At 39.6% G+C, this 24,041-nt stretch overlaps 1 protein-coding gene across 2 annotated transcripts in view; it reads right to left on the reverse strand.

The window, feature by feature from the left end:
- Positions 1-24,041, reverse strand: part of LMNTD1 (lamin tail domain containing 1) — a 51,462-nt gene that overhangs the window by 21,977 nt on the left and 5,444 nt on the right. For both annotated transcript variants that reach the window (XM_075275347.1, XM_075275346.1), the window contains exons 3-7: positions 17,576-17,739; positions 16,975-17,163; positions 12,446-12,539; positions 11,027-11,212; positions 6,874-6,999 (exon numbers count right to left, since the gene is read on the reverse strand). In XM_075275347.1, the coding sequence (XP_075131448.1) occupies positions 6,874-6,999; positions 11,027-11,212; positions 12,446-12,539; positions 16,975-17,163; positions 17,576-17,739 (759 nt within the window). The remainder of the gene's footprint in view (positions 1-6,873; positions 7,000-11,026; positions 11,213-12,445; positions 12,540-16,974; positions 17,164-17,575; positions 17,740-24,041) is intronic.

Raw genomic sequence — 24,041 nt, forward strand, 5'->3', positions numbered from 1 at the left:
TACTGCTCCTATGTACAAGAATATAACTACTATAATACTACTCCTATGTACAAGAATATAACTACTATAATAATGCTCCTATGTACAAGAATATAACTACTATAATACTACTCCTATGTACAAGAATATAACTACTATAATACTGCCCCCTATGTACAGGAATATAACTACTATAATACTACTCCTATGTACAAGAATATAACTACTATAATACTACCTCCTATGTACAAGAATATAACTACTATAATACTACTCCTATGTACAAGAATATAACTACTATAATACTACTCCTATGTACAAGAATATAACTACTATAATACTGCTTCTATGTACAAGAATATAACTACTATAATACTACCTCCTATGTACAAGAATATAACTACTATAATACTGCTCCTATGTACAAGAATATAACTACTATAATACTGCTCCTATGTACAAGAATATAACTACTATAATACTACTCCTATGTACAAGAATATAACTGCTATAATACTACTCCTATGTACAAGAATATAACTACTATAATACTGCTCCTATGTACAAGAATATAACTACTATAATACTGCTCCTATGTACAAGTATATAACTACTATAATACTACTCCTATGTACAAGAATATAACTACTATAATACTACTCCTATGTACAAGAATATAACTACTATAATACTACTCCTATGTACAATAATATAACTACTATAATACTGCTCCTATGTACAAGAATATAACTACTATAATACTGCTCCTATGTACAAGAATATAACTATTATAATACTGCTCCAATGTACAAGAATATAGCTACTATAATACTACCTCCTATGTACAAGACTATAACTACTATAATACTGCTCCAATGTACAAGAATATAGCTACTATAATACTACTCCTATGTACAAGAATATAACTACTATAATACTACTCCTATGTACAAGAATATAACTACTATAATACTGCCCCCTATGTACAGGAATATAACTACTATAATACTACTCCTATGTACAAGAATATAACTACTATAATAATGCTCCTATGTACAAGAATATAACTACTATAATACTACTCCTATGTACAAGAATATAACTACTATAATACTGCCCCCTATGTACAGGAATATAACTACTATAATACTACTCCTATGTACAAGAATATAACTACTATAATACTACCTCCTATGTACAAGAATATAACTACTATAATACTACTCCTATGTACAAGAATATAACTACTATAATACTACTAATATGTACAAGAATATACCTACTATAATACTGCCTCCTCTGTATATAATGAATTGTATATTCTCCCCTTATAAATATTTGCTATCTATATCAGGGCCTAGTGTGAATAGAGCTGTGTGGGTTGGGGTCTTACATGTGGCCCCCGGTGACCCCTTCCTTACATATGATTGCTTCTTACTGATTATTTCCATATAAGTGATGGCTACGAGATCTTGTTTTCCCGTCTTCTATAAGACGCCATAATCAGGACATTACAATCAGCGGGGCTGTCAGTGGCAGCTCTCAGTCACCGCTCCAATCTGATTGCCCCTAATTTCAATCGTAAGGCAATTAGATGTGAAAGCAGAGGGGTCTTTTAACCCTTTTTGTGACAGATGGCAGAGGAGGGAAACAGAACAGGAATACATCGGTGTGCAGGATCTATGTGATTTTATAGGCTCTTAGTTCCAACAGCAGTTTGTGCTCCAGAGCTGCTGCTCTATATGTAGTCCGAGATAAGATGATAGCCATTGAGCACCGCCATTTTGAAGGCTGTTGAAAATCTTCATCAAACTTCTGGAAATCCCCAGATAAGCTCCATCGTGTATGTTGTAGATGACCCCAGATAAGTTCTGGCCAGTATGATGAAGATGACCCAAGATAAGCTCTATTCTGTATGTTGATGTTCCCAAATAAGCTCTGTCATGTATGTTGGAGATGGCCCCAGACAAGTTCTGTCATGTATGTTGGAGATGACCCCATATAAGCTTTGCCCAGTAAGATGTAGATGACCCAAGATAGGCTCGATTCTATATGTTTGAGATGATGACAAATAAGCTCCATCCTCTATGTTCATGACCCCAGATAAGCTCTATCCTGTATTCTGGAGATAAGACCCTAGATAAGCTTTGGCCAGTGTGATGTAGATGACCCCAAATAAGCTCCGTCCTGTATGTTGGAGATGACCCTAGATAGAGCTTATCTCCAACATGCAGGATGAAGCCTATCTTGTTGAAAATGACCCCATATAAGCTCCGTCCTGTATGTTGGAGATGACCCCAGATAAGCTCCGTTCTATATGATGGTTATGACCCCAGATAAGCTCCGTCCTGTGTGTTGGAGATGACCCCAGATAAGCTCCGTCCTGTGTGTTGGAGATGACCCCAGATAAGCTCCGTCCTGTGTGTTGGAGGTATGTTGTAGATGACCCTAGATATGCTCCATTCTGCCTGTTTGAAATGACACCATATAAGATCCGTCCTGTATGATGGTGATGACCTCATATAAGCTCCGTCCTGTATGATGGTGATGATGACCCCATATGAGCTCCATCCTTTACGATGGTGATGACCCCAGATATGCTCCATCCTTTACGATGGTGATGACCCCAGATATGCTCCGCCCTGTATGATGGTGATGACCCCAGATATGCTCCATCCTTTACGATGGTGATGACCCCATATATGCTCCGCCCTGTATGATGGTGATGACCCCAGATAAAGCTCTCCTCTGTCTGTAAGATACAAACCCAGATAAGCTCTAGCCTATGTTGGATATCGCTCCATATAAGCCCTGGCTATCTGATCTTTGCTCACAGAGGCACCTGAAAGTCAAACGTGCTTAGTTTGATTAGTCACTTTAAGAGTTGCAATGACAACTATTCTGGTTGACACCCAGCTTTCCCATGAACAGAAAGATCTCTCCTCCATGCTGGGGATACTTATTTTTAGAGCTGTGTTTTCTTAAAAAAGGACTTGACACGTCTCCAGCATTACATAAGAAGCACCTGACGCTTCATGTGCAGGACAGATGTACACACCTGCACGTACCCGCCAGCTGCAGCAGCAGGACTACGCCCAGCAATTACACCACACGTACGAGCAGGGATTAAGTCTGGTTTATCAAACTACAATTTAAAGATGGTCGCCGCATGTGAATGACCCCCAATGGACCTTTTTCTGGTCGCCAAGAAAGCTTTTACGTCCGAACCGTAAAAAAAAATGGCGGCGTTTAACAACTGCGGCGTGTTCCAAGCAGGGGGGCGGTTTACGGTTGACAAAGCAAGGAGATTGCCGTTTCCAGGGAAGGCCGAGTATACAGATATTACTATGCAGAGCACACGGAGCAATTTGAGCTTTGGCCGGTCGGCACCACGCCGCGCCGCTCATTACACAACGTGCGTCCACGAGTTGCGATTTTATTCCCTCTATTAATATTTGCTTACCTAATAATGGATAGATACACGGCATGAGCCGCAACGTAATGGGGCAATTGTGGTAATTACCTCTCAGGATTCACGGGGCGATCGGATTAAGTAAAGAGACAATGTGAATAATATCGTATTATTGGAGGTTTTATAACACACCGGGGGAGGGGAGGGGGTCAATTTGCATGTTTTAGATGTTTTTAACCCATTATGGAGCAGGTCAATTTTTTTCATGGCCTTTTCGGCAGCGTTCTAACGTACGTATAGATTTGCTGAATTTTGGCAACGTTATTTTTGAAAAAATTTTGAAAAAATAAAAATAAGCCCCTGATTTTTTTTCATTTTTTTTCACCCTCAGACCAGAGAAAAATCACAATTGGCTTATAAAATTAATTGTAGTGGATTTTTTTTTCCCGATATTTAATGTGTACGGTATTATTTAGGTATTAAAAAAAAATTAAATTCAAAAAAATTAAAATTTTTTAAAGGGATCCTATCATTCAATAACATTTTTTTCTCAAGAAAGCCTATTCTTCTCCTACCTTACGGTCTTCTCCGCACCGACGTTCCGTAGGAATCCTGGTTCTTATCGATATGTAAATGAGTTCTCTCGCAGCACTGGGGGCGGTCCCCAGCGCTCAAACAGCGTCCTCCATCTTCTTCAGGAACCGGACTCTACGCGTTGTCTTCCGGCCTGGATTTTAATCTTCTACGCATACGCAATGGGCTCTGCCAGTGGGCAGGGCCGACTGCACCTGCGCACGGCCATTTTTTGTGGCCGCTTACGCAAGCTCTTGTAGTGAGCAGCCACAAAAAAATGGCTGCGCGCAGGTACAGTCGGCCCACTGACAGCTAGAGTGGAAGATGACGCGTAGAAGCCAGTTCCTGAAGAAGATGGAGGCAGCGCTGGAGAGTTCTCTTGCAGCACTGGGGACGCCCCCAGTGTTATTTGAGCGCCTTAGGACCGCCCCCAGTGCTGCGAGAGAACTCATTTGCATAAAGACGGAAAACAATATCTACCGAACGACGGCGTGGAGAAGACATCTAAAGGTAGAAGAGGAATGGCCTTTCCTACGTGTTAGTTAGAAAAAAAGGGATTCTAATAATAGGATCCCTTTAAATTTTTGGTTGACTTCCAAAAATGGCGACGATCCGCTGACAGTACTGTAGTGTGTATGAGCCGCGCCGCTCTTGTGCGTGACGCCATACGCATTCTTATAACGATGGCGGGGCGATATCTGGAGATAAGGAGCTAATCTGGGCACCGTCTTAAGGACCCATAGAATGTTATCGGCTGCCGCACATTCCTTGTGAGTAGCGTACGAGATTACAGCTCTGGAGTGTCGCTTCTTGAAGGAGAGATGTCTCCGACTCCTTGGCATTCTTCGCGGCACATCTTCTAGTCACCTGTGCAGCAGAATTGTGAATGCAGCTCTGGATGTGATTGGAGTATACTGTTCTTGCGGAGCGTTGTGTGAAGGTCGCCCTGGTTTACAAACCCCTCACGTAATTGTAGAATGACCTGAATGGCTGAGAACGCCGCGCTCCGCTACAACAAGTTACTGCGGTAACTTTTGTTCTCGTTGCGGCTCTAAAAATACGAGTTGTCCTAGTTCTGGAAATGAAGCTCCGCCATCGTTCCATAGACGCCAAATATAACAGCATGTGCGCCCCAGAGGGGGCTCAGACACGTACCCCGCAATCTGTGGGAAGAAATAGCAAAATCCTCCGCTACTTAAAGGGACGGTACAGCTGCAATCTACCTTTCCTTTAATTAAAGGGGTCTTACAGGGTTAATAAGCATAGTTTATCAATTGAAGATCAGTGTAGGGCCGACACTGGGGTGAGGGCTGCGGCCTCTATACTACTTACATAGCGCCATACACTGTATAGTGGCTGTGTTTGGTATTGCACATCAGATCCATTCACTTGAATGGGACTGAGCTGTGAACAGGTCATGTGATCGGTGAACATGACATCACCATCGCCTGTATTTTACCATTTCTTGTATCGGCAAAGCTACAGATGTAGCAGAGCTGAATATGTCACAGTCTATATTAGTGTTGCTTAGGCAGTAAATTGCAGTAATATTAAATAAAGTCGCGCAGTAGTAAAGAGTTTGTCAAGCATTTGACAACATTGATAGCTTTGCCAGACTTAATGCTGCGTATATCAGACACAGAAGAGCTGAGTTTGTCAGCGACAGCAGATAAGGTTGTGCTAAGTACGTGAGACTGACAAAAGCAACACGTCCGAGCGGTCAGAGGCAGCCGTGATAGTTGTGTCACATGTAGCAGAGCTGAGTACGTGTATGCAGAAGAAGCAGACATCGATATGTAAGGTGAAGCAGAGCTGAGTATGTCAGGGACAACACATCTGTCTCTCAGGTGAAGCAGAGCTGAGTATGTCAGGGACAACACATCTGTCTCTCAGATGAAGCAGAGCTGAGTATGTCAGGGACAACATATCTGTCTCTCTGGTGAAGCAGAGCCCTTAAGCACAGCGGTGTATGTCAGATGTAGTAGCGATGAGTCTGTGCTATGACAAATTCAGCTCTGCTACATCTGTAAATCCATCTCACACCAGCCATCCAGTAACCTTCCAGACACATCCTCGGCCTCATTAACCATACGGTCTCATGGACAATTCCCACTTGTGCGTAGATCAAAGACGCCGCGATCCCCCCGAGAGACCGCACCGCAGTCAGAACATTCTGTGCCGGATTATAACACATCCAGAACCCCCCCCCTTCCTGGCCTTCTATCAAATTAGGAAAACACAACCACATCTGGCGCATGCGGAGGGGGGGGGGGCGAGATCAGCGGCAAATTACAGCGCCTCTCACCTTCCCACCAAGTGAAGGTGGATGATAATCTATTGTACTCTGGTATCGGCCAGATATCATGGGTGGAGCCACACCCATCTTAATGAGACCACACCCTGATGGTTCTGACCACGCCCCCTTGGACATTGTTACACACACACCCCCCTTAATTCGGACGTGACTGACACAAGTAACATATAAAGAGACTGCTAAAATTTGTCAGAGACTTCTGGTCGCCCCATTTTTTTGTGGATTAAGCTCAGGGATGGGCAATGCATTAACCCCTAATGTGCCAGTCGGGAGAGGATAGATGCCCCGCCTCCGTAAATCCATGGATACAGCAGGCATATCATGTGACCCCCTCTACAATCAGCTAATTGGCTGACCGTTTTCACAAAGGGGAGGGGCATCTTTGACAAGGTATTTATAGATCTCCTAAGTGGTCATGTGGGAGGTGCTAAGGTCACGTTTAGGGTGTACCTATAAGAGGTGCTGTATGGCCCCATCAAACACTGACAACTTGGGGTTGTCAGAGATTTGTCAGATTATAAAAGGCCACGTCTGTAAAGCATCATGGTCCACATTTTGATATTCGGATTCCGGTCTGTGGGTCTGGGGTCCCTACCTTCTTCTCCAGTGATGTCACCTCAGAGGTTAATTCTTCCAGCCTCCGGTGCAGTCGCTCGTTGTCTTCCTGCGCCTGCCCCAGCAGGATCTGATCATTGTGCAATCGCATCTGTAGCTCCAGCAGCTGCCAGAAAGCAGAGAGAAGAGTCAGCCGGACCGAGCCGGTCGCTAACAGCTTAGATACACCGCACGTCTTAGATACAGCAGTTTATCGGACGGTATCGCGCATGATAGGATCAGATTCATAGCCTAATAGGCTTAGATACACAGCTCAGAAGACACTATCACTGGTCTAGGGGTCACTTACTTGTTACTACAACCTGGACCTCGGGGTTAATTCACATGGACAGAGATTTTTGGGACTGTTTCTGCAACAACTCAGCTGTGTGTGAATTGCCCCTTAAAGTGACAGTCATGGGGTCAAGGCCCAGGCGTTGCTTTGATGAGTCCTGACACAGAGGGGGTAATGTCCAGATATCAGGGGTCATCAGAGGACAGGGGGCGATGAGGAGGGGGTGTTTACTTCTAATGTGGGGTCTATATAAACAAATGTTCAGTCATTGCTCAGGGCAATTAAAGGGAGTGTCACCAGATCCAAATATAACCCCCCACCCCGCAGATAGCTTAGGGGGTCACCCGTGTTCCACACCCCCCACCCCCCATCCTGTGAACCATGGCCTCTTTTGGTAAATTATTGCAGGTTTTGTCAATATGCAAATGAGCACTTTGGCAAAAACCCCATTGCTTTAAAGAGCTGATTTGCATATTGACAAGCAGGACAATATCCCAGCATTGGAGGGCTGTAACTTGGTATTGCCTATATGGAAAACGCCAACATTTCCGCAGGTATAGGTGACCTGCTGTGACTTCCAATAATACGAGCGATGAGCCAGAATCCCATCCACTTTGCAGGTGCTGTACAACGCAGCGGTTTTTGCCACTGTTTTTTTGGGGGGGCATTTTCACAACATGGGGCTCCGGCCTAACAGACATTTTTTTTGTCCTACAATACCTACAGATACAGTAGGGGGCGCTGCTCTAACTGAGGATCACAGGCCACTATATTGAAGGTTACATGGTGCCATGGGCCTATAACTACCAGGGCGGCAAGTCTAGAAACTAGATAGGAACCCTCAATTAAGGTTTTCTGATCAATAGGGTGTGGAAAACTGAATTAGATACTTTACTATAGTATATTCCGGTATATGACATCATTATACATCTTATCCTGTACTGTGACATCACTGTATTATCCTGTACTGTGACATCACTGTGTGTATTATCCTGTACTGTGACATCACTGTGTGTATTATCCCTGTACTGTGACATCACTGTGTGTATTATCTCTGTACTGTGACATCACTGTGTGTATTATCCTGTACTGTGACATCACTGTGTGTATTATCCCTGTACTGTGACATCACTGTGTGTATTATCCCTGTACTGTGACATCACTGTGTGTATTATCTCTGTACTGTGACATCACTGTGTGTATTATCCCTGTACTGTGACATCACTGTGTGCATTATCCTGTACTGTGACATCACTGTGTGTATTATCTCTGTACTGTGACATCACTGTGTGTATTATCCTGTACTGTGACATCACTGTGTGTATTACCCTGTACTGTGACATCACTGTGTGTATTATCCCTGTACTGTGACATCACTGTGTGTATTATCCTGTACTGTGACATCACTGTGTGTATTACCCTGTACTGTGACATCACTGTGTGTATTATCCCTGTACTGTGACATCACTGTGTGTATTATCCTGTACTGTGACATCACTGTGTGTATTATCCTGTACTGTGACATCACTGTGTGTATTATCCTGTACTGTGACATCACTGTATGTATTATCTCTGTACTGTGACATCACTGTGTGTATTATCCTGTACTGTGACATCACTGTGTGTATTATCTCTGTACTGTGACATCACTGTGTGTATTATCTCTGTACTGTGACATCACTGTGTGTATTATCCCTGTACTGTGACATCACTGTGTGTATTATCCTGTACTGTGACATCACTGTGTGTATTATCCTGTACTGTGACATCACTGTATGTATTATCTCTGTACTGTGACATCACTGTGTGTATTATCCTGTACTGTGACATCACTGTGTGTATTATCTCTGTACTGTGACATCACTGTGTGTATTATCTCTGTACTGTGACATCACTGTGTGTATTATCCCTGTACTGTGACATCACTGTGTGTATTATCTCTGTACTGTGACATCACTGTGTGTATTATCCTGTACTGTGACATCACTGTGTGTATTATCTCTGTACTGTGACATCACTGTGTGTATTATCCTGTACTGTGACATCACTGTGTGTATTATCCTGTACTGTGACATCACTGTGTGTATTATCCTGTACTGTGACATCACTGTGTGTATTATCTCTGTACTGTGACATCACTGTGTGTATTATCTCTGTACTGTGACATCACTGTGTGTATTATCCCTGTACTGTGACATCACTGTGTGTATTATCCTGTACTGTGACATCACTGTGTGTATTATCTCTGTACTGTGACATCACTGTGTGTATTATCTCTGTACTGTGACATCACTGTGTGTATTATCTCTGTACTGTGACATCACTGTGTGTATTATCTCTGTACTGTGACATCACTGTGTGTATTATCCCTGTACTGTGACATCACTGTGTGTATTATCCTGTACTGTGACATCACTGTGTGTATTATCCTGTACTGTGACATCACTGTGTGTATTATCCTGTACTGTGACATCACTGTGTGTATTATCCCTGTACTGTGACATCACTGTGTGTATTATCCTGTACTGTGACATCACTGTGTGTATTATCCTGTACTGTGACATCACTGTGTGTACTATCCTGTACTGTGACATCACTGTGTGTATTATCTCTGTACTATGACATCACAAGTGACCACATGACTGCCCACATTTACCCAGAAAGCACAGCAGAAACTCCTGTTGGAATTACCGTACATCTCTTACATTGGAGAGCACTGTCTGGGAGTATACAGCTGAAATATAAGCAGCCTTGTTTGTCACCCAGCTTTTCCAGGAACAGATAACAACTAGCTGGACATGATTTGTAAATGCTTCACGTTACTTACCACAGGACAAAGGAATTACCTGTTAATGCCTAATGTGATTAGAGGGGATTTCATCACACACAATCTGTTCTTAATACTATTGTCACACCCCCGTACACACCACAGACCCCTCTATGGAGGCTACTGATGTAGCAGAGCTCAGAGTATCACAATCTGCAAAACTGAGTTTGTCAGATGCAGCAAAAGTGAGTTTATTCTATTCAACAGAGCTGAATGTATTAGGTGATTCAGAGCCAAGATTGTCAGATGTTACGGTGCTATATTTATCAGATGCCAAGTTTGCAGGATGTAGCAGAGCTGAGTCTGTCAGACATAGCAGAGATGAGTTTGTCCTTGGTATCTCCATAGTCACCTCACAGTCTGATATCTGTGGTTTTACATAGGACGGCAGGTAATCTGAAATAAAGGGAATTATCGCAATGCACAAGCGTGTCTTCTCCAGGGAGTTCAATGACACATTCGGCTCTGCTACATCCGATCATTGACCTAGTGTGAGCTTTATTAAGAGGACCCTCTGGAACTGAAGCTTTATCCAGGAGGCAGGGATAGAATACAGGGCCTGTCTGTCGCCGGATACAAGGACGAGGGTTAGTGAAAGGCTCCCTGGATCCTCCCGCCATTGTCTTAGTTGGCTGCACAGTTATACACGGTGGCTCGGGGAGCGACACAGACGGCGCTTACATAACACGGAAAATAAGAGGACGCTAAAATTAGTAGCAGAAGCGTCGTCCTGCGGGGAGCGATGAGTCACGCTGCTCCCAATATACAGAAATGATGGAAATTAATGCAGTGGATTTATATAGATCCTGTCTGTGGCCCCTAGATACTGAGATGAGGCTAAGACAGACCCCAGAGGTGTCAGGGGGGCAGGTGTCGGACTACTATGACCCCCCCCCCCATACTCTGGGGTTAGGACCTGGATGAATCTCCTGAAGAATTTGGCAGGTTCGGCTGACTTTGCTGTCATGTGTATGGGCACCATTACCTGCACTGATACATTGTAACGGACCCTCAACAGTAGGAAACACTTACACTTTGGCTATAGACAGTCTCAGTCTCGTCCTGCAGTCTCTTCACTTTGGCCTCGCTGGCCTCCTGGATTTTCTGCACAGTCTCCATCAAGGCCGGGCCCCCCCGGCTCAGCCGTCGCAGCTGGTCTTCTAGCTGGAGGACGAGGGTCTCAGACTGGGCCACTTGGGTCCTCAGCTCCTGGGTCTCCTAATAATACACCAATATAGGGACGGATTATTATATACCCTCCAGTACATCTTATATGTGGCTGGAAAGCTGGGTGACTGGTGACTGATCGTTCTAACCTATCACCCAACTTTTCCAGATACCTGAAACCAAATTTTCACATATATATTGATCTGTACCTCATATATCATAGGAAATGATCTGTCCCTCACCTGGATATTGCTGCAACGTTTTACCATTCGGGACTCTAGGAAAGCTGGGTGCCAAGTCTCATAGTCAACTTTCTCAATTACCTGAAGCCAAATGTTCTATATATCAATTGGTCTATGCCTTACTCCTATAACACTGCATAGCGTTGTCATTCAGGACTCTAGGAAAGATGTGTGACTGGCAACAGGACCCAACATTCCCAGATATCTGAAACCACACTTTTATAACATTGCATAGTTTTGCCATTCAGGAATCTAGGAAAGCTGCGTAACAAAAATACAGTACTGTCTATATAACTGTTGCCATTACTATTTATCACCCAACTTTCCCAGGTATAGTAAAACATCTTTTCCTACACATGCAGCGATCTATCCTACACATGCAGATTACTACAAGTTTTGCTGGGCTCTAGGAAAGCTGGGTGCTGAAGCTGTAAAGAAGGTCAGGTTAGTTATCACCCAGCTTTTCTAGAAACAGATACAACTGAGAATTACAGCCATTCTCATACAGTATCACTGTGAAATCTTCAAATATTTCAGTCGTCCTTTCTCTAGGACTCATTTCTTTTTGCTTTTGGGAAAGTTTGGTGACCATCCATATAATCCTTGTCAGGGCACACATAGGGGGCGTCACCCAGCTTTCCCAGACTCCTTTATAGCAAATCTGACTAGTTATACATGATGTGTCCCCTTGTTGTCAACAACAACCAATCACAGCCGAGCTTTCATTTTTATAAAGCAGTTTGAGGGATGAAAGCTGAGCTCTGATTGGTTGCTTTGGGCCACGAGGCCTAAAGGTTTTGACAAGGCCTAAAGCATACAATATATATCTCTATATACTGTACTATAGAGATATATATACTATACATACCATAGCATGTATATAGTAGTATATACTACACAGTATATAGATTTATATCTCAGTACAATGGTCAAAGGAGTTCTTAAACACAGACAGGCCTTCCCTCTAAACATGGCGTCCATCCTACAGCGCGTATATCAGTACCTTGATATCCGGTATCCGCCCCACAGCTATATCACCCACCTTCATGTGATTATACTTCAGCTTCTCCATCTGTTGGGTCATCTCCTTAACTTTTTGCTCGAGCGTTAAACTCTGCGAAAATTCTTCTTCGTATCTGGGGAAACGTCACAAAAGCCATCACTAAAATGGCTCACCCCAACCATTAGGTTTACTTCACTCCGAGAGCAGCAAGGCTTACTACATAAGACTCTACTCACAGCCAGAGCTGCACACAGACTTCTGTGGGACTGTTTGTTTGTTTTTTGCAGCGATAATAAAATACGTCAAGTGATTGAATGCAGCTTTAGATGTGACTGGAGTAAAAACAACTGAAAATCAGTCCATAATAAGAGTAATAATTGTTTTACATGAGGGGACACAAGTGTGGGCAGAGAGAAATAACACAGGAGGAGGAGGCTGCAGAGCCTTGGAGAGTTCCTGTAACCCGACTGTAATGAATAGTTACTATTGTCTCTTGTAATCTCCAAACATACAATGCAGCCGCTTACTGTCAGCAACTGACCTGCTGGAGGGTAATACATACAGGAGATACCCAGGTTATACCGGCTGTACATATAGAATTATATACAGGAGATACCCAGGTTATACCGGCTGTACATATAGAATTATATACAGGAGATCCCCAGGTTATACCGGCTGTACATATATAATTATATACAGTATATACCCAGGTTATACCGGCTGTACATATATAATTATATACAGTATATACCCAGGCTATACCGGCTGTACATATATAATTATATACAGTATATACCCAGGCTATACCGGCTGTACATATAGAATTATATACAGTATATACCCAGGTTATACCGGCTGTACATATATAATTATATACAGTATATACCCAGGTTATACCGGCTGTACATATATAATTATATACAGTATATACCCAGGCTATACCGGCTGTACATATAGAATTATATACAGTATATACCCAGGTTATACCGGCTGTACATATAGAATTATATACAGTATATACCCAGGTTATACCGGCTGTACATATAGAATTATATACAGTATATACCCAGGTTATACCGGCTGTACATATAGAATTATATACAGGAGATACCCAGGTTATACCGGCTGTACATATAGAATTATATACAGGAGATACCCAGGTTATACCGGCTGTACATATATACTTATATACAGTATATACCCAGGTTATACCAGCTGTACATATAGAATTATATACAGTATATACCCAGGTTATACCGGCTGTACATATATAATTATATACAGTATATACCCAGGTTATACCGGCTGTACATATATAATTATATACAGGAGATACGCAGGTTATACCGGCTGTACATATAGAATTATATACAGGAGATACCCAGGTTATACCGGCTGTACATATATACTTATATACAGTATATACCCAGGTTATACCAGCTGTACATATATAATTATATACAGTATATACCCAGGTTATACCGGCTGTACCTATATAATTATATACTGTATATACCCAGGTTACACCGGCTGTAAATATATAATTATATACAGTATATACCCAGGTTATACCAGCTGTACATATATATTATATACAGTATATACCCAGGTTATACCGGCTGTACATATATAATTATATACTGTATATACCCAGGTTATACCGGCTGTACATATATAATTATATACAGTATACACCTAGGTTATACCGGCTGTACATATATAATTATATACAGGAGATACCCAGGTTATACCAGCTGTACATATAGAATTATATACAGGAGATCCCCAGGTTATACCGGCTGTACATATAGAATTATATACAGGAGATCCCCAGGTTATACCGGCTGTACATATAGAATTATATACAGGAGATCCCCAGGTTATACCGGCTGTACATATAGAATTATATACAGGAGATACCCAGGTTATACCGGCTGTACATATATAATTATATACAGGAGATACGCAGGTTATACCGGCTGTACATATAGAATTATATACAGGAGATACCCAGGTTATACCGGCTGTACATATATACTTATATACAGTATATACCCAGGTTATACCAGCTGTACATATATAATTATATACAGTATATACCCAGGTTATACCGGCTGTACCTATATAATTATATACTGTATATACCCAGGTTACACCGGCTGTAAATATATAATTATATACAGTATATACCCAGGTTATACCGGCTGTACATATATATTATATACAGTATATACCCAGGTTATACCGGCTGTACATATATAATTATATACTGTATATACCCAGGTTATACCGGCTGTACATATATAATTATATACAGTATACACCTAGGTTATACCGGCTGTACATATATAATTATATACAGGAGATACCCAGGTTATACCAGCTGTACATATAGAATTATATACAGGAGATCCCCAGGTTATACCGGCTGTACATATAGAATTATATACAGGAGATCCCCAGGTTATACCGGCTGTACATATAGAATTATATACAGGAGATACCCAGGTTATACCGGCTGTACATATAGAATTATATACAGGAGATCCCCAGGTTATACCGGCTGTACATATATAATTAGATACAGTATATACCCAGGTTATACCGGCTGTACATATATAATTATATACAGTATATACCCAGGCTATACCGGCTGTACATATAGAATTATATACAGTATATACCCAGGTTATACCGGCTGTACATATAGAATTATATACAGTATATACCCAGGTTATACCGGCTGTACATATATAATTATATACAGTATATACCCAGGCTATACCGGCTGTACATATAGAATTATATACAGTATATACCCAGGTTATACCGGCTGTACATATAGAATTATATACAGTATATACCCAGGTTATACCGGCTGTACATATAGAATTATATACAGTATATACCCAGGTTATACCGGCTGTACATATAGAATTATATACAGGAGATACCCAGGTTATACCGGCTGTACATATAGAATTATATACAGGAGATACCCAGGTTATACCGGCTGTACATATATACTTATATACAGTATATACCCAGGTTATACCGGCTGTACATATAGAATTATATACAGTATATACCCAGGTTATACCGGCTGTACATATATAATTAGATACAGTATATACCCAGGTTATACCGGCTGTACATATATAATTATATACAGGAGATACGCAAGTTATACCGGCTGTACATATAGAATTATATACAGGAGATACCCAGGTTATACCGGCTGTACATATATACTTATATACAGTATATACCCAGGTTATACCAGCTGTACATATATAATTATATACAGTATATACCCAGGTTATACCGGCTGTACCTATATAATTATATACTGTATATACCCAGGTTATACCGGCTGTAAATATATAATTATATACAGTATATACCCAGGTTATACCAGCTGTACATATATATTATATACAGTATATACCCAGGTTATACCGGCTGTACATATATAATTATATACTGTATATACCCAGGTTATACCGGCTGTACATATATAATTATATACAGTATACACCTAGGTTATACCGGCTGTACATATATAATTATATACAGGAGATACCCAGGTTATACCAGCTGTACATATAGAATTATATACAGGAGATCCCCAGGTTATACCGGCTGTACATATAGAATTATATACAGTATATACCCAGGTTATACCGGCTGTACATATAGAATTATATACAGTATATACCCAGGTTATACCGGCTGTACATATAGAATTATATACAGTATATACCCAGGTTATACCGGCTGTACATATAGAATTATATACAGTATATACCCAGGTTATACCGGCTGTACATATAGAATTATATACAGGAGATACCCAGGTTATACCGGCTGTACATATAGAATTATATACAGGAGATACCCAGGTTATACCGGCTGTACGTATAGAATTATATACAGGAGATACCCAGGTTATACCGGCTGTACGTATAGAATTATATACAGGAGATACCCAGGTTATACCGGCTGTACATATATAATTATACAGTATATACCCAGGTTATACCGGCTGTACATATAGAATTATATACAGGATATACCCAGGTTATACCGGCATGGTCCATATCACTATATACAGTAACAAGGCTAATGTCTCCTGTGAGAACTTCTTATCTGTGTGAGGTCTGGAAAGTGAAGATGTTCGGAGATTTCCCTCCAGACCTCTTGGAGATAAGATAGCTCCTTATCTTGTCTAGTTCTGAAGTTCTTGGTCTGATTTTTCTCATGTGTTGACCTCATCTTGTTCCATTAAGCACCACGTAATACCATGATTTTCCCACTGGGGGTGCTGCAGCTACTCATATATTCCCCCAGTAATAACTGCTGATATTTATATGTATATAGGACTGCCCATATAGGACAACCCCTAAACTAGTAACTACTGACATCTCTCAGCCATGAGGCACGATACACCTCACAGTCCACAATGGATTACTAGGATAGATATAATACCGCACTATAGTACACTGCACTATAGCTATTCGTTCATTTCATCTTGTTCCATACAATTGGATAAGATAAGGGGCACTTACTTTGTCTGAGCCATCACAATGTTCCTCTGCAGTTCCCCCAGCTCTTGTTTGGCCATTTCCAGCTGTATAGTCGGGGATATGGCGGCGCCCTTTAACGCTTGGATGTCTGACTCCTTTTTTGCCACCAGTATCTGTAACACTCGGATATCTTCATCCTTTTTCCGAATGTCCCTGTTCATTTCCCAAATTCTATATTGTAAATAAAGATTTGTTAAATGTGTCATCAGGACATGATGACATCATCAGAGATATGGCCTACAGCTTTAAGGGGCATTTTTACCTTTTAGTAACCCCGTTTTAAAATTTTGGGGATTTGTTACCATAACGTACTCCTCTGTGGGGGATTCGACTTCTGGGACCCCAACCAATTACCATATTTCCAGAGCCCCCGATTCAGGTTCACCGCACAGGAAGTGCTCAGTGAGGCACTTCCTGTATGTCACGGTGGGTTACACAATGAGAGTAATGCACTTTACCCTTCTGAATTGATCGGAGCTCCCCTTTAAATCTTGAAAACTGTTAATATGACACATTTAGACGAGTCGCACTCAGGTCTGAGGTCACCAGTTACATATACAGGATACATAGGTGTAATAAATACCTATTCTGGTACTCAGAGACTAGAGACGCGATGAAGCCATCGCCATTCTGCGCCCCATAACTCTGTTCTAGCTTCTCCCGCAGCTTTCCAATCTCCTGCTCGTACATATTGCGGATGGTAATGACCTCATTCTGGAGATGCTGGACTGAGGAAGCGGAGTCCGCCTGTGCACGGAGAAAATCACCCCCTTATTACCAGCGCCATTTACAGCCTCTCCAGGAGGAAGATATCCAAAAATAGGAAAAATAATAGTAATAAAGCTTTATCGTCTATATAAAACGTGGCTGAGAGGGAGCGGCGGCCATAACTTACCCAGAACTGCTCACGTGGGATCTGGAATATAAATTCTCCTCTCATATAGGCGGAAAGTTATTTCTCCCTCATCTTCACATTCCCTTATCTGTTGTTGTATGAACCAGTCTATCAGTTCATATAATCTCTACCGTATTCTACATGTATCAAGATTATTGTGTAACAAATTAAAACTACTACAATACCGCCCCAATCTACAAGAATATAACTACTATAATACTGCTCTTATGTACCAGAATATAACTACTATAATACTGCTCCATATGTACAAGAATATAACTACTATAATACTGCTCCTATATACAAGAATATAACTACTATAATACTGCTCCTATGTACAAGAATATAACTACTATAATACTGCTCCTATATACAAGAATATAACTACTATAATACTGCTCCTATGTACAAGAATAAAACTACTATAATACTACTCCTATATACAAGAATATAACTACTATAATACTACTCCTATGTACAAGAATATAACTACTATAATACTACTCCTATGCATAAGAATATAACTACTATAATACTACCTCCTATGTACAAGAATATAACTACTATAATACTACTCCATATGTACAAGAATATAACTACTATAATACTACCTCCTATGTACAAGAATATAACTACTATAATACTACTCCTATGCATAAGAATATAACTACTATAATACTACTCCTATGTACAAGAATATAACTACTATAATACTGCTCCTATGTACAAGAATATAACTACTATAATACTACTCCTATGTACAAGAATATAACTACTATAATACTGCTCCTATGTACAAGAATATAACTACTATAATACTGCTACTATGTACAAGAATATAACTACTATAATACTACCTCCTATGTACAAGAATATAACTACTATAATACTACTCCTATGCATAAGAATATAACTACTATAATACTACCTCCTATGTACAAGAATATAACTACTATAATACTACTCCATATGTACAAGAATATAACTACTATAATACTACCTCCTATGTACAAGAATATAACTACTATAATACTACTCCTATGCATAAGAATATAACTACTATAATACTACTCCTATGTACAAGAATATAACTACTATAATACTGCTCCTATGTACAAGAATATAACTACTATAATACTGCCCCCTATGTACAAGAATATAACTACTATAATACTACTCCTATGTACAAGAATATAACTACTATAATACTGCTCCTATGTACAAGAATATAACTACTTTAATACTACTCCTATGTACAAGAATATAACTACTATAATACTACTATATACAAGAATATAACTACTATAATACTACTCCTATATACAAGAATATTACTACTATAATACTACTCCTATGTACAAGAATATAACTACTATAATACTACCTCCTATGTACAAGAATATAACTACTATAATACTACTCCTATGTACAAGAATATACTATAATACTACTCCTATGTACAAGAATATAACTACTATAATACTACTCCTATGTACAAGAATATAACTACTATAATACTACTCCTATATACAAGAATATAACTACTATAATACTGCTACTATGTACAAGAATATAACTACTATAATACTGCTCCTATGTACAAGAATATAACTACTACAATACTGCCCCCTATGTACAAGAATATAACTACTATAATACTACCTCCTATGTATAAGAATATAACTACTATAATACTGCTCCTATGTACAAAAATATAACTACTATAATACTGCCCCTATGTGCATCACCAATGTAATCTTCTCACCTTTTTCTATGACAGTTCAGAAGATTTGACCGGAATTCCCCTATCATTACATTGAAGACTTCTTGTGAACATCTGCTCAAATCTCACATGGTAGAAGTATCTTAGATCTGAGGGTAGTAAAATGACAGAATTCTGGGAATCGCAAAGTCTTATGTCTGTTTCACTTCCAAGAATCCTTCAAGTCTCTCAGTAAAGTTCATCTAATATAAGTTGTAAAATTAAATTACTTAAACAAACACAGAGTCACTGCACCCTGCATCACCAGACTTATTTCCCAGTTACAATTGATTTACCATAATAGTACAGATATATCAAATGTATTATTCCTACACATAGGGGGCAGTATTATAGTAGTTATATTCTTGTACATAGGAGCAGTATTATAGTAGTTATATTCTTGTACATAGGAGCGGTATTATAGTAGTTATATTCTTGTATGTAGGCGTAGTATTATAGTAGTTATATTCTTGTACATAGGAGAAGTATTATAGTAGTTATATTCTTGTACATAGGAGCAGTATTATAGTAGTTATATTCCTGTACATAGGAGCAGTATTATAGTAGTTATATTCTTGTACATAGGAGCAGTATTATAGTAGTTATATTCTTGTACATAGGAGGTAGTATTATAGTAGTTATATTCTTGTACATAGGGGTAGTATTATAGTAGTTATATTCTGGTACATAGGAGCAGTATTATAGTAGTTATATTCTTGTACATAGGAGCAGTATTATAGTAGTTATATTCTTGTACATAGGAACAGTATTATAGTAGTTATATTCTTGTAAGTAGGAGCAGTATTATAGTAGTTATATTCTTGTACATAGGAGCAGTATTATAGTAGTTATATTCTTGTACATAGGAACAGTATTATAGTAGTTATATTCTTGTAAGTAGGAGCAGTATTATAGTAGTTATATTCTTGTACATAGGAGTAGTATTATAGTAGTTATATTCTTGTACATAGGAGGTAGTATTATAGTAGTTATATTCTTGTACATAGGTGCAGTATTATAGTAGTTATATTCTTGTATATAGGGGCAGTATTATAGTAGTTATATTCTTGTACATAGGAGTAGTATTATAGTAGTTATATTCTTGTACATAGGAGCAGTATTATAGTAGTTATATTCTTGTACATAGGAGCAGTATTATAGTAGTTATATTCTTGTACGTAGGAGCAGTATTATAGTAGTTACGTATATTCTTGCACGTAGGGGGCAGTATTATAGTGGTTATCTCCTTGTATACATGACGGTATTATAATAACTCCTTATCCTCCACAATGTAATATAACAGGTAATTATCAGTACGGGATTACTCTTTGACTCCGGTATAATTACTGTATCTTGAATTGCTATCACTTCTGATTGTTATTTCCTTGTAGTGCGCTTTTATACGGAATGACTACACGCTTGTGCAGCGATCACTGGCCGACCCCGCACCCAATGACACACGCACTCAGTGATCTAAAACACGTGTTCAATGCAATACACTAATCCATCCCAAATCTTCCCTAATACCCTCTGCTAACAATGAGGCACAATTACTTGTCATCTGGTGGACGTCTTAATGACGGCGGTGATAATTATGGAGGGTCTGTGTGTGTTTGCATATGATTAGGAGTTGGGGGGGGGGAGATAATAAGACCCTCTTCACCTCAGTATTGTGCACTAATCCAATGTTACTAAATTGTAATGAAAGGGACGGGCTCCAAACCAGTGAAAAACACCGACGTGTTCTTAGGCTACGGGAAGAGAACCACGTCATAGTAACACTACATCAGAAAGCCGTAAATATGGGAAAGATGTTTTTTATTTTCTTATTTTTTATTTTACTTTTTTTATTTATTTATTTTTTGCATAAGAATTATAGTACAATATGGCAATATTATTTATGTACTGAATGGCAGTAATATTTGAACACATTATTGAGGTACTATTTATGTACAGTGGGACTGTGGTATGGTGCACACCATGGCAGTATTCTTTAGATAGTATACGGAGGCACTATTTATGTACAGTATGACTTTGGTATGGTGCACCCTAGAGCGGTATTATTTAGATAGTATACTGAGGTACTATTTATGACGCAAGGCAATATTATTTGGACGCCATATTCAGGTATTTTTTTATGTACTCTAGGACTGCGGTATGTTTACAGTGCACGACGGTATGATTTTGACACTGTATAGAGGTATTATTTACTGTATGACTGTGTTATGTTCACACTGTATGGCAATTTTATTTGGACACCATTTTGATGTATTATTTATATTCTTCGAGACTGTTTAATGTTTGAGTGGCGGTGTAATTTGGATATTATATTCCTTGACACTGTTTGCACTGTGTGGCAGTGTTATTTGCACATTATATACCGTATATTACGGTATTATTTATTTAGTGCATGACTGTGGTATGTTAGGCCGGTATTATTTTAACACTATATAGATGTATTATGTTTGCACAGTTTGTCAGTTATTTGTGCGTCATATGGCAGTTGTATTGATACACACGTTAGCTGCTTTTGGTTATGGGGGTATCCCAACTTTCCAGTAATATCAGTTACTGGGGTATAGAAAGATAGGGAATTTTGGATTTCAACATGGCCGTTCCTTTATTCTCAAGGAAGATAAGAAGCCCCCCCCCACACACACACACACACACCCGTAAGCTTGGCTGAGTCATACGTCAATGTTCAGGAGAAAGTTTCTGTATATGGCTACCCTTATTTGTTTATTATATGGCAGTACTCTACTTGCACCGCATGGCACTATTATTTATGCACACATTTGTACTGTTATACGGTTTTTATTATTAAGCTTGCACTCTATGGCAGCATTAGTTATGTCCTGCACAACACTGAATGCCAATATTATTCATGCACTGTTTGGTGGTTTTATTATGCCACTGATAAACAGTTTCGTATAGGGGGTTTATGGAATTTTGCCAAATCGTAAATTGATACATCCTAACACTTTGGGTTCATTTCTCTCGAATTGTGTGGAACCTGAACCCGTGGAGATGCTGCGCGAACGTGTATGATATGTGCGTAAATGTGATAAAATGCGATCGTGAAACGTTTCTACCGTAACCTAAGATTTACGTGCATGCGGGATACGATGACATTATAATATATGACAGCACCAGGCGGTATAATGCAGTGTTTCTGGTAGCGCGTATGAATGGCGAGATTTGCGGATTTCTTTCTATCCCCAGGGACTGTATTATGATAAGTAGGACGGATATCTCTGATAATGTCGCCCCGCCGCCCTAATGGGGCTATTACTTGCCAACAGCTCCTCCGAATAATGACGGAGACGAGACCGTGTCCGAGCCTCAGAGATCTGCAACAAGCTATTGTCTACCCAGACGTTCTCCGAAAAACATGATTACCCATAAAAACGACTCTTTGGGGTCTCCATTGTGTGTAAACAAAAGTGCCTGCCCCGGGGTGAGAAGTAACCTCGGCCCTTCTGTGAGGAAAAGTCATGGAAATAATCACATTCGGCCATTTCCTAGTTCTGGGAAAGCTGGGTGACAGACAAATGATAGCAATTATGGCTCCCATGGGAGACAAACACCCAGCTTATAATACCACCATAAGGCATCCCAATAATACTACCATATAGTTTCCAGAGAATACTATGCACATCCACACACAATTTAGTGTCCAAGTAATACCGTCATAGACAATGCCAATAATACAGCCATATAGTGTATACACACACAGTTCACAAATTGTCAATCTCAATAATACAACCATATAGTGTATACACACAGCTCACAAAATGTCTAAATAATATCGCTATACACGATCTCAATAATACAACCATATAGTTTTCACACAACACTATGCACATAAACACAATTCAACGTATAAATAATACCGCCATACCATGCCTAAATAATACCACCGCACAGTATGCAAATATTATTGCCATATACTGCCCACATTACATTGCTAGTTATTATGCACACAATACTTTAATGTAAAGCCAAAACATACTCACAGAATTATTATTTATGTATTTAGCGTACATATATTGTGCCATAAAAAACCTGGAAATCACTTCCCAAATAATGCCATCATACTATGCCGAAGTAATAATACTCAAATAATACTACCATCCAAATTACGGTATTCTATCATGTACTGCTCACTTAACAGTTCCACACTAACCTGCCATGAAATGCCGAACAATACTGTCATAACAAAATACCATTTATTGACCAAATAATACACATACACAATGCTGAAACAATACTGTCTAATACGGTCCAAATAATACTGACATATATTGTTCATATAACTGACATAGAATATATTTCCCACTCTATACTGCCATTCAGTAACGAAATAATACCCCCATACAACAATATAATACA

The sequence above is a fragment of the Leptodactylus fuscus genome, chromosome 5 (genome assembly GCF_031893055.1).
Source record: "Leptodactylus fuscus isolate aLepFus1 chromosome 5, aLepFus1.hap2, whole genome shotgun sequence".
In the NCBI taxonomy this organism is placed as follows: Eukaryota; Metazoa; Chordata; class Amphibia; order Anura; family Leptodactylidae; genus Leptodactylus; species Leptodactylus fuscus.